The sequence below is a fragment of the Xenopus laevis genome, chromosome 3S (genome assembly GCF_017654675.1).
Source record: "Xenopus laevis strain J_2021 chromosome 3S, Xenopus_laevis_v10.1, whole genome shotgun sequence".
Classification (NCBI taxonomy): Eukaryota; Metazoa; Chordata; class Amphibia; order Anura; family Pipidae; genus Xenopus; species Xenopus laevis.
Window position 1 is genome coordinate 75174514 of NC_054376.1, and position 18781 is coordinate 75193294.

Here is an 18781-nt window from a genome sequence, read left to right on the forward strand (position 1 = left end):
TATTTTTTTAAATGTATAATATTGGTGTGTAGGCAGCCATGTCAGGTCATTTTGATTGGTCATGTGCTTTCAGAAAGCGCCAGCACTTTAGGATGGAACTGCTTTCTGGCAGGCTGTTTCTCCAATGTAACTGAATGTGTCTCAGTGAGACCTGGCTTTTTACTATTGAGTGATGTTTTCAGATGTACCAGGGAGCAGTTATCTGGTTACCTTCCCATTGTTCTGTTGTTAGGCTGCTGGGGTGGAAAGGGAGGGGGTGATATCACTCGCAGTAGAGCTGTCCAACTTCTGTGGTAAAGAGGGCCTACATGGTGGAGGGCTGATAATGGAAGCCAGTGTTCACCAGTACCTATTTTTCAACCACACCCATGTTACCACAACACCATGTCCACATAAATGTTGGTAGCAGACCAAAAAACCAAATGGTGTTCACTGCAGGAATACTACTGATCACTCATATGTGAAAAAAGTTAAGTCATACTAAGACATACCCTTAAATCCATATGCCTTAGCCTCCCCTGTGGATAACACAGCACCCCAGCACATGATTAAACACCTAAGAGGCCTCTAACAAATAGCAGGTTTATGTTCCGCAGAGCAGGGCATACACAGGCAGAGTATTGCACACACAGGCAGCATAGGGCTGGCAGAGTATGGCACACATAGGGAGCATAAAGCAGGCAGAGTATGGAACACACAGGGAACATAGAGCAGGCAGCATATGGCACACACTGGGAGCACAGGACAGTCAGAGTATGGCACACACAGGAAGCATGTGGAAGGCAGAACAGAGCAGAAGACAGGACCACTATAAAATGTACTACATACAGTGACAGTGCTGGTGCCCCTTCAGCAGTTTGTATGAGTGTGAACAGGTGAACAATGTGGGCAGTTTCAGTCGGGGTCTCAGGTGTGAACAGTACAGGGCTTTATGGGTGTGAACAATAGAGGTGTTACAGGTGTGAACAATACAGGGAATTACAGTCTGAAATGGAGGTTTAAACAATGCAGTTAATCTCTGTAGTGATACCTTTTAAACCTTACACATGGTAAGCAGAAACAGCAGGCAGACTTTCATGTGGGGGGTCATGCAAGGGGGGGGGGGTCACAGGCCAGCAGTTGGACAGCCCTGCTGTAGAGGAATTGAAACTGAACACATACATATTCACTTAAAGGGATACTGTCATGGGAAAACATTTTTTTCCAAAATGCATCAGTTAATAGTGCTGTTCAAGCAGACTTCTACACTGAAATCCATTTTTAGAAAGAGCAATTTGATTTTTTTTAAATTTAATTTTGAAATGAGGCTAGACATATTAGTTTACCAGTTGCCCCCAGCCATGTGACTTGTACTCTGATAAACCCTCCCCCCCATCAGCCCATCAGCTGAACAATGGGAAGGTAACTAGATAACAGCTTCCTAGTAAATATAAGAACAGCACTCAGTAGTAAAAATCTATTTCCCAATGAGACGCCTTCAGTTACATGGAGTAGGAGAACAATAGCCATTCCATAGTGCAGTACCAGACAAAATGATTTGAGATGGCTGCCTACACACCAATATTACAACTAAAAATATACACTTGTTGGGTTAGGAATGGCATTTTACGAGGTAGAGTGAATTATTTGCAGTGTAATTTAGAAATTAAAACTTCACCATAAAAATCATTACAGAATCCCTTTAAACCAGATAAGTGATTTTTTTGATTTGTAGGACAAAATCTAAGGAACTCCCCCACAGTGCCTAAGTAGCAATTACAAGATAACAGGCACTTTCAAGTCCACGCAGAAGTCATATGGTCAACTCCCCATAATTCAAACTCTGTGTGTGTGTGTGTGTGTGTGTGTGTGTGTGTGTGTGTGTGTGTGTGTGTGTGTGTGTGTGTGTGTGTGTGTGTGTGTGTGTGTGTGTGTGTGTGTGTGTGTGTGTGTGTGTGTGTGTGTGTGTGTGTGTGTGTGTGTGTGTGTGTGTGTGTGTATAGTAAAATCAAGCACTGTGTGCTTTGTTACATGCTAAAATAGCAAAACCTTCAATGCTATCTTTGAGTAGTTCAATTCTAAAATCAGCAGATTACTATTTTTCTACATGCATTTAATATATCAGCATGCTCTTCAACACTAATAAAAAAAAACACGATGTCACATCATTAGTAAGAAAAACAGTATGATGTTAAATTGAACATTATTAGTGGTCTTACCAGCAGGGATAATGCCAATCCTAATGTTACACTGAGATAAATGTGCATTGGGATTGTTGTGGTCTACATCAGAACCCTTCTGCACTCTGCCAATGAGACCATGCAGAACTTCACTGAAAATTCCATCCCCACCAACACAAACAACACTGTCAAAAATAAAAGAAACAATTCAGTTAAACTTACTGATCAACTAACATATGGATGCACACACTTTAATCATTAACATAAAGTGCCATATAATAAGGTTTTAACGATTTTAACCACTGCAATAAAAAGGTATTCATTGGAAAAATGTAACACTAGTCTTCTATACCATGCAATACACACTGTCAGCTCACCAATGTTAAATAGAAACACTGTTAATAGGTAACAAAGAATCAAAAGTAAAATACATCCCTTTATTATATCACTGGAACATTACATTGTTAATTTTATATACAGGATTAGAAGTTGCTGTTTTGATTCAGAGTGATAATAACAACTGCATTTTCCTAAAGTGAATTTTAATAAATATTTACTGTAATTTAAATATGGATTCTATAAGGCTTTGAATTACTACAATAAGTATGAACTAACTAAATAGCTTTCTTCCAGTGTTATCCTGTGGTGGAACACATATTTAAAAAAAACAAACAAACAAAAAAAAAACAGTGCAAGGAAATGCAGGTAAAAAACGGTTGTCTGTAAGAGTCATGAGATTCTTGTTTAAGACAATATAAATACCAGAAATGAAAGTTAAACAAATAATGATTGCTAAGAAGTGGTTATGTTAAAGTGCAAAACAGGATGTTAAACAATGTCTACACACAGAACATGTGTACTCATGACAAGCATTGTTATTAGAAGAAAAAAAAGATTGAGCCCTGAGGCTAGAACTGTGCAAGCAATTCTGTCCCTCAGAGAGAGAGAGAGAGAGATAGCTCTGTAATACCCAACCAATGAGCAACAATTTGCTCTCCAACCCCTTGGACTTTGCTCTCAGTGGCCTTAAACCAGGTGCTTATTTTTTAATCTCAGGCTTGGAGGCAAGTTTTGGCTGCATAAAACCTGGTGTAGTGCCTAGCCAGAGTCTCCTGTAGACTGCCAGTCCACATAGGCTCTACCAAATAGGCTTTTTTAAAATGGCTTTTATGTATCACAACATATTCATTAACAGAAGAGCAAATGTAAAGGATCAAAACTCAAATAGTACAGGTATATAAAGGTTTACTAAAGAAATTTGCATGCTTAATTGTAATACTTACCCATCATATTTTTCCAGGTTGACTTCATATAGGTTATCTCTAGCATGGTTTGCATACTCAGTAACTGCAATAAGAGAACTTGTCTGAGCACTTTGTAAAATTTTCAGTTCCTAATAAATATAACCATTTCATAGTAATAAGCACTAATAAAGAATTCACCTTCACACAACAATGATCAGGTTCGGACTGGCCTGCCGGGATCCCGGGAAGAAACCAGATGGGCCCCTAGGGCCCTTGCTTTAGTTAATAAATGGCTTAATAAAATATATTTTGTGCGGTGTGGTCTGGGTGAACAATTATGCAGGTTTTGCTGCCTGCTGCCAGTACCTCTCTGGTTGGAGCCAAAGGCCCGAGTCTGCTGATGCTGTTACCACCTTCCATGTGTGCATTTCATGTTATAGGGCATACCAGGGTATGAACGGAGTGGCATATGTAAGTCACGAAAATTGTCTTGGATAACGATAGCTGTGATCAGAGCACTGGAACCAATGAATGTCCATTCTGAAGTCTTTCAGAGAAACTACCCTGAAGAAGCTGTATATGGGCTTAAATAATTGGAAAATTATTTGGGAAGGGCGGCATGAATTTATGATTCTATAGGACAAATATTCATTATAATTCCTCCTAATGCCTCTACTCATCTTATCCTGGGGTAAAGGTGGCCACAGACGTAACAATTACGATCTTTCTTGGAACATATCTTTCCAAGAAAGATCGTTCGTTCGTTTTAATACACATGTGAAGAGCTGAATCGTCAGCTATACAGGTAGAAACAATAGAATTCTACCGGTATCTGACGATTCAGCACTAACAATGGCCGATGTTTGGGTGCCTTCAAAGGCACCCAATGAAAATTTTCCATCCAGCCTGATCAACGAGCCGACCAATATCCAAGTCTTGTGCCGATATCGGTTGGCTCTTTTCCCACCATACACGCACCGAACATCGCACGAAAATTCATTTTGTACGATATTATCTGTGCGTCTATGGCCACCTTAAGTAACCAAAGTTATTCTCTTTTGATACATCTACTTATAGGTGACACAATTATAAATAGAGCTAAACAAAATAATCACAACAATAAATAATAAAGTATAACTGAACCTTATAATAAATAAAATATAATTGACCCTAAAGCAACATTTATGGAAAGAAGGAATAAAATGTACACCCAGATTTCCCATGAGTCATTGCTACATCTACTGGTACCTAGATCATTCTAATTTTCTAATTGTTCCTGTACTTTAGGGAAATTAGGCATTTCAACACTACATTCTATATCTCCACAACATGTGCTGTCTTGGAGATTCATTCATTGAAATGATCCAAGGGCAACATGGTACATGCCAGAGTATTTGGGAATAAGGAAGGGAAATGCTCTTGGTTCTTGATTCTTCCCACAGCTTTACTGTTACAAATATCGGTATGAATAACATTCAACAGCAGCAACAGCACCCCCTTTATTCCACAGACACCCACCCTACTCACTGAGATATATTGTATCTCGGCCCTCAATGTCACATTTTTGACAACTTACAATATTACAAACTAAAACAAGCCGCCTTCCAATAACATTAGGGAGAGCAGGTGGGGCCCACCAACTGGCTACTGGCAACAAACTTCCTGCTAGTGCTTTCCTAACCAAATCCCTCCTCCCATTCCATATGCTAAAGCATCAAACCAACTGGCCTATCTCCACAAAAGTGTGAAAAGATTTACTTGTTTATATTGTATGTGCACTTACTTTAAGGGATTTTTTATGCTTTTGTATTTATGACTAATATTTTAATTTTATATTGTTAGGGCCATTCCAGCTTTTTAAAAAAATAAAAATGTTAATTTTGATATTTGTGGGCGCTATTTTGTAACAGAGGGGGGGGGGGGTCCCTGGAGATGAGGTATCCTGGTGGGCCCCAGGCACCCCAGTCCAACACTGACAATGATCATTTTCTTTACCTACCTATGACATCAGCACAAATGCCAGCAGCACTGAATAATGGAGCCACTTTAGTCTCATATATCTGTTTGCCTCTTTTCTTTCCACCATAAGGATTGATATAAACTAGCAAGTACTTTGGTCTATGAGCTGCATAAAATAGAAAAGAGAAAATGATTGTTTATGATGGCGTTACACTCTAATTACTTTGAAACCACCTTTATCACTGGCAAGTCTGACCTGCCCTTCAGCTGAAAATGATCAAACATAAATACAATTGTATTTATACGCTTGAGAACCCTTGGTCAAATTACCTGTCTTGTTGACATGAAAATAAGTTACCACAGACTCTGCAAAAGCACAAGGGCATGTAATTAAAAGGGCAGTATAACTACTTTAATTAGACTTTATTTAGGCAGCTGACATTTTTCCCAAGTGAAACAGTAGAAACACTGGAAGAATAAAACTTGGGTCCTTCTGCACAACACACAAATGCATGATGAAAACAGTAGTAGGTTTAAAAATAACAATTTTTTTAAACTTTTTTTTCTATACCTTTAAGTATCAGGCTGCTGACTTGCTGATACGTTTTCCAACAGCTAACCACATGTTTAGGGCATTCCATATAAAACTCATGTACTAAACCTTTACTCGTTTTTACTGCGTGACGAAGTACCAGTGCACATATACTTAAAAGCAATACACTGACCAATCAAGTGAAAACATCACAGACCTAATAAAAAAAGTTGCAAACCCAAATGCATAATAATTAGCATTGTTTCAATGGTTTATGTAGTCAGAACACACTTAAAAGAGCAGTAATATCAAAAAATGAAAGTGCTTTTAAAGGGGAACTCAACAAAAACATAACTTAAGCTTTGTGAAAAGTGAACATAATTTCAAGCAACTTTGCAATATACATCAATTAAAAATATGCAGACTTTTCATGATTTTTAATGGTTTTCTGTCAATTCCCTAAGCCTAGCCCCCTGCTATTATGCTGATCTGTCGGACTACTTTGCTGAGCTGGCTGACTACTGTTACTTTGTATCAACAGCCAGCTGTTCTCAGCCTGCATCCTCCAAACCCCACAATTACCTGCACACATGATTTCAATAAGGAATGGAACATCTAAGTGCAATGCAGTGTGGGTAATGCAGTTTTTGCATGCTGTCTGTAAGCTGTGGAGAAGTTGTTACAATTTGTAACATCAGTGTTTAGTCCCTCCTTCCCTGCCAAGATTTCAAATGATACAGAAAGAGAAGAAATGTTAACCAGCTGGATTCCAGCACAGAAAATGGCATTTATTCATACTTTTTGAAACAGGTTACTGTGATGGGTATATTAGGGGTTTCTGTGTTATGTGTGCCTCTTTATCAAATTTTGGTTTGGAAGTTGTACTTTCAGTAATGAATAAATAATGTAGTGTTGCCCTGCACTGGTAAAACTGGGGTGTTTGCTTAAGAAAGACTATTATAGTTTATATAAACTATAGTAGTATTGCTGAAGCAAACAAACCAGTTTTACCAGTGCAGGCCAACAGTGCATTATATTTTAATTAATTTAATACACTTTCATTTGTTGGTGTTATTGTTCCTGTTAAAATGTGTAATTAATGTATACTGCTGCTTATAAAACAAAACAAAGATTTATATTTGGATTGTCAAGCTTTTTAATTATGAACAAACTCTGAATGGGATTAGTTCACAAGCCTCTGTTGCAAGAGTCAGAAGTTTTGAGAGATATGCAACACTGAGCATTTGCAAGAGATTCCCATTCAAGGTGAACTGCAGTTCTGAATATTTTGCCCGCCATGCAAAGACCATTCAAACCCTTAAAATGGCCCTTAGTGCCATAAACCTTTTAGTTCTAGAACAGGAGTGCCCAAAATAACTAATGTGGGGGTCCACTTTTAGTGATGTTATCCCATTATTATCTACATCCATAAAAGCATTGTTAGCATTCTGTTCCATAGAAAATATTCCTTAAATATTGATTTATGGAAAATGTATATTGTTATGTTTAAACATCCATTTTTTTATGTAACCTTAACATAAATATCTGAATTAAAAGCATGAAACAGACAAGCTGTTTGTTGATAGTGTCTTGAGAGCTACCGATGACCAGCTTAAGGTCTACTGGTAGATCCTGATCTACTTTTTGGACATCCCTGTTCTAAAACCTCTCACTTGAGAGTGTGAAAGAGATTCAGTCAAAGCAATGTCAATTTAAACACAATCCAACTTACTCTGCTGCTCAAGTAAATCATTAAGTGCTTGTAACCACTGATAAAAAAGTTGCTCATCATTGCACCAAAATGTCACCTCCTTGCACCGCCAGCGGTGCTTCCTCGCTCTCTGAACATAACGTACTAGAAGACATGAACAAATGGTCACTGAACATTGCCAACATTGACATGCAAGTAAGCCATAAAGCTTTTTAATTATGAAGGAAAGCTATTTTTATTTTTTACAAGCAGTTTTTAACAAAAAATACTATTACATTAAAATATCTCAATACAGTTAGATATTGTACAGTGTAATGTATAATTATTATATGGATAGATTTTGTGGGCTGAAAATTATTAAAACCCTTAGTGCTCTTAAACAGTGCTACCCAACTCTTTCCAAGTGGGCCAATTAGTCGACATACTACCTTTTTAGTAGGGTGAAATATAAAAAATTTATGGTGTCATACACAGCAATCTATCGAGCCAGTAAGAACCTATCCCTTCGGACAGGTTGTTAGCAGGACTGTATTTGTCATCTACTAATTGGCCCGAGCTTCTCTGCTTTGAGACCCAACCCATTATACATGGTAATCTGACAAAATGACTTATTGGGATTACACCTTTCTCATGACTAATTACTGTTTTGCCTTGACAGCTCTTTCCTTAGGAAAAAGTAGAATGTCCTGCATACCATTGCCCTAATAGTCTCAAGTGTTTTCTAAAAACTCAGATACAGAAATGCTGTAAGTATACAAGCCTCTAATCACAAACTTGAAACAAACTAGGGTAAAATGTATCTTGACACATTTCCTCATGTTGTTACCAGCAAACCAGTTCAGATAACGATTGTTACAATGTTGCTAAAACTTAACCTTTAATTAAAGTTGCAATAAAACATATTGCTTAAAGACACAGAGAATCACTTTAAATTCAGAGCAGTGCAGGACCTTGTCCTAAAAAATACAAACAATAAAAAACTGCATGCGGCAATCTAGATGGCGTTCGGAGCCTATCTGGACTTCAAGCAGCATCGCGCCCATCACTTGTGCCCGTAAGGAAGTTGATCAGTCAGCGAAACGCATAGGGAGGCATAGGTGGACGGTGGTGAGAGTAGCTCCCACTGGTTCCCACGTAGATAAGCAGGTTTGGCGCGGTTTGGAACATTGGAAGAGAGGGAACGGGCATTGTTTGTTACGGACTTCAATGTGACTAGCAAACATGTACTGGCACTTAAATAATATATATTACTATCCGAAAAGAACTTCCACCGATCCACCTTATGCGCTTTTTAATTATGTGTATTTTTTTTTATATTTTATACAGCCACTAGCATTCTTTGTACCTGTAAATGCATGAGGCTTGCACATATGCTGCCATTTCATACTGTTGTAGTATTTCTCATCAATCTCTTCTTCCCCTACTGAAACAATCTCAGTCACTGGGATAGTAACACCACCTGCAGCAAGAGAAACAAGGAAGAAAGTTAAACCAGACTTTATAAGCAAATACCAAGACACATAATAGCACATATATATCCTAAAATGTTGTCCATACTGGGTAACTCAAAAATTAAATATTGTAAAAATTAAATCCTCCTGTTAAACCAAGGGTGTCCAAAAAGTAGATTGGGATCTGCCAGTAGACCTTTAGTTGGTGATCAGTAGATCGTTTGTTAACTATAGTAAAATACCTTTCTCAAAAACCAATATAATATTAAAGTAATATTTTCCATGAAACAGAATGCTAACAATGCTTTTATTAATGTAGATCATAAAATCATCACTAAAAGTAGACCCAGCATTAATAAAGTATTGGAGCTCCCGAGTTAAACCCACTTATCTAGAAAACCCCAGGTTCCATGTATTCCAAATAATGGATTCCATGTCTGTATCATTGTGGTACAAAGTCCCACACAATCCATTATAACCAAGAACCACTGAAATAGTAACCAAGTTCAGAAAGAAAGAATGCTAGAGGCCAGAGCAAACGCTAGAAGCTTGGCCAGACAATTACACAGTCCAGATGACTAGTATCAGTACAACAAAAACAAACATGTATGACCTAATTTAACTCATTTATCGGTTCTCAAGTCATAACATAAACTACATGTTAAATTTAAAAGGCAATGTTGTAGTGCACAAACACCTTACCCAATGGTGCTTGAATGAACATGCAGACAATATATCCAAAATACAGGACACACTTGTTTCTCTTTAAGTTATTCTGCAGCCATATGGATGAGCAGCAGCTGAGACTCATTAGTAAACAATGCCAGCTGTGTTTGCAGAGAAGTATTTGATAGTCCCTATGCATGGCCCAAGCCACAAACAAAATCAAGTGATCAAACAGGGTTACTAAGTCATATTTATAATATCTAAAATTTGCATATTCCAAAATGGAAATAATTAAGAATATGTCATACCTGAAGGGAACTGATGAGTGAAACCGTTTACTAGGCCTCTTGCTTGGTGGAACACTCTTGTCAAGCAGATTCCTGGTAGAAAACAGCATGCAATACGAACATAAATAACAAAAGTCTACAGCAACCAAAAGTCTACTGAACAAAACTGAAAGATGACACATTTATATTATAATAACCCTTATAAAACATGCATTAACTATGCAATTTGTCTTGATCACCAAGAGGCAATAAAACCATTGCTTGAATCTATGGTGATGTGAAAGACTATGATCCTTACATTTTTTTTTTTTGAAAGATTTTCTACATGATGGCCAGACTTTTACTGATCTTACCATCCTGCACCAATGTGTAAGTGTTTGCACATAAGTCTTCACTGTTTTCATTGCCAAATCCCTCAGTATGAAGTCCCAAATGCATCAACGATAATGGATTAAAATGTATCAAAATTGCATTGGAAAAATGTAGAGTTATCCTTTTTTATTCCTTTCACCTCTTCTATTGCTTCATTCTATTCAGCTTTCAAAACTGGAGTATTTAAAGGGATACGGTCATGGGAAAACATGTTTTTTCAAAATGCATCAGTTAATAGTGCTGATCCAGTAGACTGCACTGAAATCCATTTTTCAAAAGAGCAAACAGATTTTTTTCTATTTAATTTTGAAATCTGACATAGGGCTAGACATATTGTCAAGTTTCTGTGGTGCCCCCAGTTGTGTGATATCACCCCTCCCTCCAGATAGATATAAGAACAGCACTCAATAGTAAAAATCATGCCGCGGGACCTTTAGTTATTGAGTAGGAGAAACAATAGCCTGTCAGAAAACAGTTTCTGAAAGAACATGACCAGGCAAAATGACCTGAGATGGCTGCCTACACACCAATATTACAACAAACAAAAAAAATACACTCAGGAATGAAAATTTTTCAGAAATGAAATTTTACATAGCACAGTTAATTATTTGCAGTGTAAACAGTCTAATTGAGAAATAAAAACTACATCATAGAAATCATGACAGAATCCCTTTAAAAGGACTGAAATTGTCTTATCCTTGCAAGTACAATCATGTAACAGTGAAAATACTTCCTTTTTGCACTGGGAAATGTATGTGTATGGGAAAGGCTTTTGCTATTTAATACAATGGTATTTTCATGGATACGAGTATGCACCAGAAGCATTATCTAACAAAGAATGGAAAAAGAGATGAATTCTATGTTAAGATTATGCACTGATAAAAAGAGCCTTTTTACTGTTTTTATATGAATGCTAAGACAGATCTTTAACTACATTTTCTACACACAGTTTGAAACTAGGAATGCAACAGTAAAATGTGTAGCAATGATTAGAACTAAAACAGCATTACACACAAAAGCATCTCTGGTCTTATGGGGTATTCTTCACCATTGTTTTTCAGTCAGTGGATAAAAACCTGAAACAAGCCAAAGATCAGGTGGTTTTAAGGGAAACTGCTGTTTTCTGGCAAAAAATATTCAAATATGTTTTTCATTAAATAAATAAGACTGATGTGCTATATTGCTGCCTGAAAAAAACACACCAGTTTGAAAAGCCTTGCTATGAGGGCACAAGTAGCAACTTCAGAAGCTTTATGATTTCTGTTGCCCTCACCCACAATGCCCCTTACCCAAAATAGCCCCCTAAATGTGGTAATCGTTAGCAAGTGTTCCTGTCAGCGCTTCCCAATTTATAGTAACCTGGATATGCACCACTGACTGATATGGAGCTGACACAATCACTTTTCAGGAAATTTCCATTCAGATCTAAGGGGGCTATTTCTGTGGTTTCAAGAATAAACTAAAATTTGAAGCTAAAAGTGCCCAAAGTTGACAATGCACCATTTTCCTTAGCGTTATACTTGCTCTGTTAATTATATACTGACCCCCTCCAATAAATACACTATGCTATGACTCGCAAGCCAATTCCCACAGCAGCTTCAATTCAGGAGGCAGCAAAGTCTAACTAAGATTAAAAAAAAGAGCATATAGCGAAGACTCCATATAACAACAAGGTAAATATACCCATGCCAAAGCTAGGAGTATATTTTCAGCAGATAAATATCACATTAATAGAAATGTTATTGCAGGCAGATCGTGCTGCTGATAATGTGGGAAAGAAATGCTAATATGTTTGTCATTAATTGAGTTCTGTTCAACTTCAGGCCTATTGATTTTAATGGGCCTCCAAGACCCTTAACTCACATAGGACACTGGGGACATTTTAGCTGGATTTTGCTAGGCAGTCTGATTTAAGTGAATTCTTGTAAGGAAATTGCACCTTAGACCTGCAGTGAATCAGTGTAATCAATAAGGGTTCAAGAAAAGTTCAGCGGAAGAAAGAAACAACATTGTTTTTTTTTAATATACACACACACACACACACATACATACATACATATACATATATATATATATATACATATACATATATATATATATATATACATATATATATATATATATATATATATATATACACACACACACATATACATATATATATATATATATACACACACACACACACACACACACACACACACACACACACACACACACACACACACACACACACACACACACAAACACAAATGTTTCCAATCTATGAATAAAAATAAATATATTTGATAATTGTCATTCCTAATTTTGTGCTTAAGCTACTGTTTCTTTTAATAAATTAACTATTCTGCTAAACAAAGTAAAGAGAAAAAATTAGGTAGGAATGCAAAGATGCCACACAGGAAATACTGCACCCTCACTACATGGTAACCAGTGTTATGTTAGTAAAGTTAGTAAAACATGAAAAATGTTTCTAATATAGTTAGTTTGCCAAAAATGTAATATATAATAGCTGGAGTGACTGGATGTGTAACATAATAGCCAGAACACTACTTCCTGCTTTTCAGCTCTATAACTCTGAGTTAGTCAGCGACTTGAAGCGGGACCACATGGTACATATCTGTTCAGTGAGTTTGCAATTGATCCTCAGCATTCAGCTCAGATTCAAAAGCAACAAATATGACCCATCCCCCCCCCCAAGTCTCTGATTGGTTACTGCCTGGTAACCAGTCAGTGTAAAACAAGAGCGCTGCAAAGCAGGAAGTAGTGTTTTGGTTTTTATGTTACATATCCAGTCACTCCAGCCTTTATAGTTTACATTTTTGGCTAACTAACTATATTAGAAACATTTTTTTATTTTGCACAGCATATCTATTTACCCAGTTTTTAGTTTTACATTGAAGAATTCCTTTAATTCTTTGGAGATTTGATTATCATTGGCTGAGCTTTCAAAGTAGCAACTTCCTTGTAATATATAACATTTCTTATGGAAACAGTAGTATTTCAGCAATGACAAAGTTTATTGGATTAACAGAAAATATGCAATATGCATCATAACAAAATTGCAGGTGCATAAATGTGGGCACCCCAACAGCGATATTACATCAATACTTAGTTGAGCCTCTTTTTGCAAATGTAACAGCTTCTAGACGCCTCCTTTAGCCTTTGACGAGTGTCTGGATTCGGGATGGTGGTATTTTTGAACATTTGTCCATACAAAATATCTCCAGTTCAGTTAAATTTGATGGCTGACATCTTCTGTCTTCTTCTGGTGCTTCAGCAATTTGCGTCCATTTCGGCGCATGTGCAGTTGTTGCAAACCGGGAAATTGTTCCAACTGCGCATGCACCACTTCGCCAGTCTCATCTCAGCTTACCGAAGACCCAGAAGATGGCTGGGTGAACTCCAATGCTGTGACTCTGCACCGAGGGGTTAGTAAAAAGTTAAAGGCATTTCCCCCGGGGGGGGGTTGGTAAAGGGTTTGTTTCTCCTTTAAAATGAACAATTTTTTTAAACAAAAAACATAAATCATTCAAAATACAAAGTAATAAAAAGCAACAAAGCTTCCATAATTTAGTTGCAGGGAATGGGAATTGCCTACAACTGCATTTTCCTGAGATTAAGCTATTGAAATGTTTCATCTCAGGTAATTCCCACTTGTTGCAGTCAAAAGATATTTTGGGAGTTTTGTAGCCCTTGAAGAATGCAGATTTTCCACAGCAAAGTGTCCTGATATCACCCAAAGAATGTTTTACAGGGATTTTCACAGAATGACAAACAAAGACAGTGGGGGACAGATGGTTACATATGAAATGTAATCAAATTGCAGAGACAGTGACTAAGTGCAGTGACACACAGGCTGCTTTGTGTGCTTGAAACATCCCTCCTATTAACTTGCAATAAAAAGTCCTGCAAATGCTTCTGGCAAAAAAAAACCCGCCATATATTGCATGGCATGGAAATGTGGCATGACCCAAAGGGTGCTTGGGGAAGCTTACACTGAAATGACACACAATTGCTTGTGCCAACATTTTCCAGGTGTAACTGTCATCATAATGTAATACTCAGGCAGCAGAATAAGTTGTACAGCAAATAAACATAATTTTCTGCTTCATAGTTTGTGAAGACCGAAACTTAGCTTATTTTAGCTTCTCAATGGCTGCCTTGAGCACACAAAGCATGTGTCAGTAACAAAATCCAAGATGGGATGCTCCTGTGCAAAATATGAAGGCCTGAATAATTACTAACAAAATCCAACATGGGAAGCTCATGTGCACATTTTGAAGGCCTGGATAATTACTAACAAAATCTAAGATGGGAAGCTCCTGTGACAGCTTTGAATTCTTAGATCATTACTACTATAGAGAAGTTGAAGCTTTAGGCTGGTGCAATAAGTTTATAAAATATGATATTTCTTCCCATGTGCTTCCCTTGTAATGTATAATGTCAGTAATATCAGCAACTTGCAAGGGTGTGCAGGTTTGACTGCTGAATAGTGATGGGCAAATTTATGTGCCAGGCACAAATTTGCAGTGAATTTCCACGTTTGGCCGGCGCGTATTAATTCACTTTACTGCCACGAAAATTCACTGCGTCAATTGACACCAGCGACAATTTAACATGCGACCATTGACTTTAATGCAGTTTAACAAAATATGTGCGCGTCAAATTGTCGCCGGCGTTAACATTTTTTTGACGCAGCTTATTTTTTAGCAAAGCGAAACACAACAAATTCGCCCATCACTACTGCTGAATCATTCCATGGAAAATATAAAGCATACCTGAGATATCCATTTCAAGCAGTGCATACAGGCTCTTGGCTAGACAAGGCATATTAATCATTTACAGTCAGTGTAGATCAGTGTGGGTGAAGGGTGACGAAAAATTAGCAAGAAGATCTGTCCGTAAAACACAAATTCCATTCATTTAGTGAAGCACATACCATGTAACCAACTGTCATACCACTTTCTCAACTAATGTGTTATTTAGGCCCAGTTTATGCCACAAAACTTGGGATGCCTAGCACATGAAAGGGGTTCAGATTCTAAAACTTTTTTACAGTTCAGTTGTTTTCAGGCAGTTCACCAGATATAACGACTTTTTAAAAATTACTTTGTATTTTCTATTTGTGACAGTTTTTCTAACATTGAAGCGTAGTTTGAAAGCAGCTGGAGGGGGGGGGATATATTTAGTTGCTAAATTTCTTATCTTTGGCCCTGCTGAGCAGAATCCCTGAGTTTCATTAAAGGTAGCTGTCATAATTTATACAATAGTTGCTAATGTTTCACAGATACTGTTGAGAAATCTATCAACTAACATTGCACTGTAACCGTCCAGACTTTGCACATGGATTACTGAGCTGCCAGACTGAAACACTGGAGAAAGGAACATTAGTGTTTAAACTTCTATTTTGGAAAAAAAACATCAAAATTTTAAAAAAAAAATTGAAAGCAATCGAAAAAAGTCTTTATTTCAACTGAGCTGAAAACGGTGTTTGAAAGGCAAACAAATCCTTTACTGGCAACAGGGAAAGTGTGAAACATAGACAAAGAAATCCTGCCAGTGTCAATTACCTGGAAATTGTAGTTGACCACAGACCAATCATAAGGCAGTATTGGGTTAGAATGTCTTTCCTTGTATAAACACACTTATAGACTCAGAAGATGCAGATATTTTGTCTCTTTAAAGAGACCATATGTACCCCTTTTAAACATGATCTCAATGAATAAGGTTTGTGCTAAACATAATAGGCGCATAATAGCTGCAACACCTGTTGGAGCCCCATACCATATCATAATATGTTCTCCTGGAGTGCTATACATACTCAGATAATAAATATTAGCCAACCTGCCCAAATAAGTGTTGGCTTACATGACCACTATCTGACTCCAGGGTATTGAATTGTGGTGGGCTTTGGCCTGTATAAGTGGGTACCCAGTAAGTGCTGGGTAAGGAAGAAACATTTTATGCTTATACCTATTGGGGTAGGTCTTAATTTGTTGGGTTTAAATATTATTATTGTTATAATTATTTTAACATTGGGAAGTTTAACAATTGAGTTATTTCTGAGGAAAAATAGTCACAGCGGGTGTTACAAGCTATAATGAGGGTCTCTTTGAGGAGTTTCACATTACCTGTCTACAGATATACTCTGTGTAGAATGAGCCGCTTCTGATCGCAAAGGCTGCAGCTTGGGGAAGGGAGGCTTTGTTTATCAAGCCCTCCTAATTGAACAAATGACCCTGTTTATTAGGGGGGTGAGTTGAGTGCAATCATTTTTCATTATTGCAAAAGATTAGGAAATGATGTGTTTTTAAAAAAAACGAAATAAAAGGGCTAGAACTAGAACCCTTTTCACAAAAAGCCCTGTGGATGTTTTTGCAGATTTACCAAGGACAAACACACTGTGTGCTCTGATTACACAAACCCAGGGCAACATCTGTCTCATTGTCTTTGCTATGATGAGACAAAGGTTGTGATAACAGCTCGCAGTGACTATTGGCCAAATATCCAAAGAACAGTATTAATACCAGCTCAGCATCCCACTGGCTACTGCTTACAAAGCCACAAGGCAACAGCTCTGTCATTAATCTTAGTGTTGCGTGTGGGTCACAGCTGGAAATAACCAGCACAAGCGCAACAAAAAACAGACTCGGCGATTTACACCTCTGGGGGCGCTACTCACAAAACCTCTATGTAAAAACTGTACAGCCAATAAGGTAGCAGGCTCGGCAACACGTGTTACAAACTGCAGGCTCAGCACAAACTTGGGACACGGGGCAACAACTGTGTGACAGATACTGCTGACAAGCCCCCCCCCCCACAATGCAACGCAGCGCTAGTCCCTCATACACATACACACACACACACACACACACACACACACTGCCTATTGCGCAACTACAAGTGGAAAAAACAAGGGAATGCAATGCCAACACTGCCATGAATCCTCTCCCCTCCAACAAATGGCACTCACCGGGTCGGCTCCGGTCTTTCCCCCGCCGGGGCCTCAGTTCTCTCCAGGAGAGCAGAGAGAGCCCGGGGTCCAGAGTCACCTCGCAGTTTTGCCTCTTAACCGAGAGCACCGAGCACAGCACGGATGGCAAGGGGGAATGAGCCGACTCCATGGCAACTGCCGAGTCTATGTGCGACCCCGGACGTCACACCAAATGCCGTTCACATTGCTCCCAACTCAGCTAGTGGTCCAGCATCCATTGTCTTTACCGGAGCAAGCCACGCCCACTTGCTGATCGTCATCACGTATGGAAATGTATGAGACGTGGAGAAGAGGGCAAGGTCTGATTCGCTGGTGGCAGACTCTGAAGGGGATAGTTTCTGTGGTCAGTTGTGAAAGCGGTCACACCAGGGCAGTGACCCCCAGCCGTACCTTGGATGTTATGGGTAAAAAAAGGTTGGGGAACCCTGCTACACTAGGGGATGGGAACTGCCTTGAGGAGCTGCTCTGGCATATGCCACACAGTCAGTGATTGACTCTAACGCCGCAGCCGCCAAGGGCATCTGATAGAGGTCCTCAACCCACAAGATGTTTTGTCTAATACATTAAAGCAGTACTATTTTATGATTTTCAGGGGACCAGGAAAAAATTATGTAAAATCTGGAAAAATGTAAAATCAGGGAAATTTGTTAAACCAACTTTTTCTTCAAGTACTAAAATGATATAAGTACAGGAGTATGTTTTACTTTGAGATACAATATTTACTGCATTAAAGGAGAAGGAAAGGTTAAAATTAAGTAAGCTTTATCAGAAACCATACGCCCCCTAATTACCATGTTCATTTTACAAAATTTGGCAGGTTATGAAAGTTTGAACATATTTCTGTGTTTTTGTTTTTTTTAGTTATTACAATTTTGCTAATGAAGGTGAATTGCCCTTTAAGCTGTGAGTCTAACTTTTCCCAAGGGACCTGTTATCTTATATTGTTACAATTACTTATTTGCTTATCTCGAAATTGTTACAAAGTATCTTATCTGCTGCTCTGGCTGTTCTTGGATCTCTGCCAAAAGCCAATTAAGTTAGAAACATTGTTTCTTTTTCTGGCTGTTCACTGCAGAGAAAAATTGGACTTTCCAGTACAAATGAGGGACTGCGGGTTGAGCTGTCAAAAGAGGGACTGTCCCTCTGAAAACGGGACACTTGGGAGGTATACAGAAACATCTATATAAATACACCAGTAAACCCTCAAAGTAGTGTTGCTCTGAGCCCTCTGTCAAAAGAAACACTTCATTTCTTTCCTTCTATTGTGTACATATGGGCTTCTGTATTAGACTTCCTGCCTTCAGCTTAAACCTCCAGGGCAGGGGTTGAGCATGCTCAGTTTGCTCCTCTCTCCCCCTCCCTTTTCCCCTCTCCCTCCTCCCCTCCCTGCTGTAATCTGAACC

General features: G+C 38.3%; 1 protein-coding gene across 1 annotated transcript in view; it reads right to left on the reverse strand.

Annotated features, from left to right (window-relative positions):
* Nucleotides 1–17553, reverse strand: part of cerk.S (ceramide kinase S homeolog) — a gene marked incomplete at its 3' end in the record, with an annotated part of 31683 nt that extends 14130 nt beyond the window's left edge. The window contains 7 exon segments of the mRNA NM_001092568.1: nucleotides 2199–2344; nucleotides 3443–3506; nucleotides 5403–5528; nucleotides 7627–7749; nucleotides 8951–9064; nucleotides 10031–10102; nucleotides 17358–17553. Of these exon segments, the coding sequence (NP_001086037.1) occupies nucleotides 2199–2344; nucleotides 3443–3506; nucleotides 5403–5528; nucleotides 7627–7749; nucleotides 8951–9064; nucleotides 10031–10102; nucleotides 17358–17508 (796 nt within the window).
* Between the last annotated feature and the right edge of the window lie 1228 nt (nucleotides 17554–18781).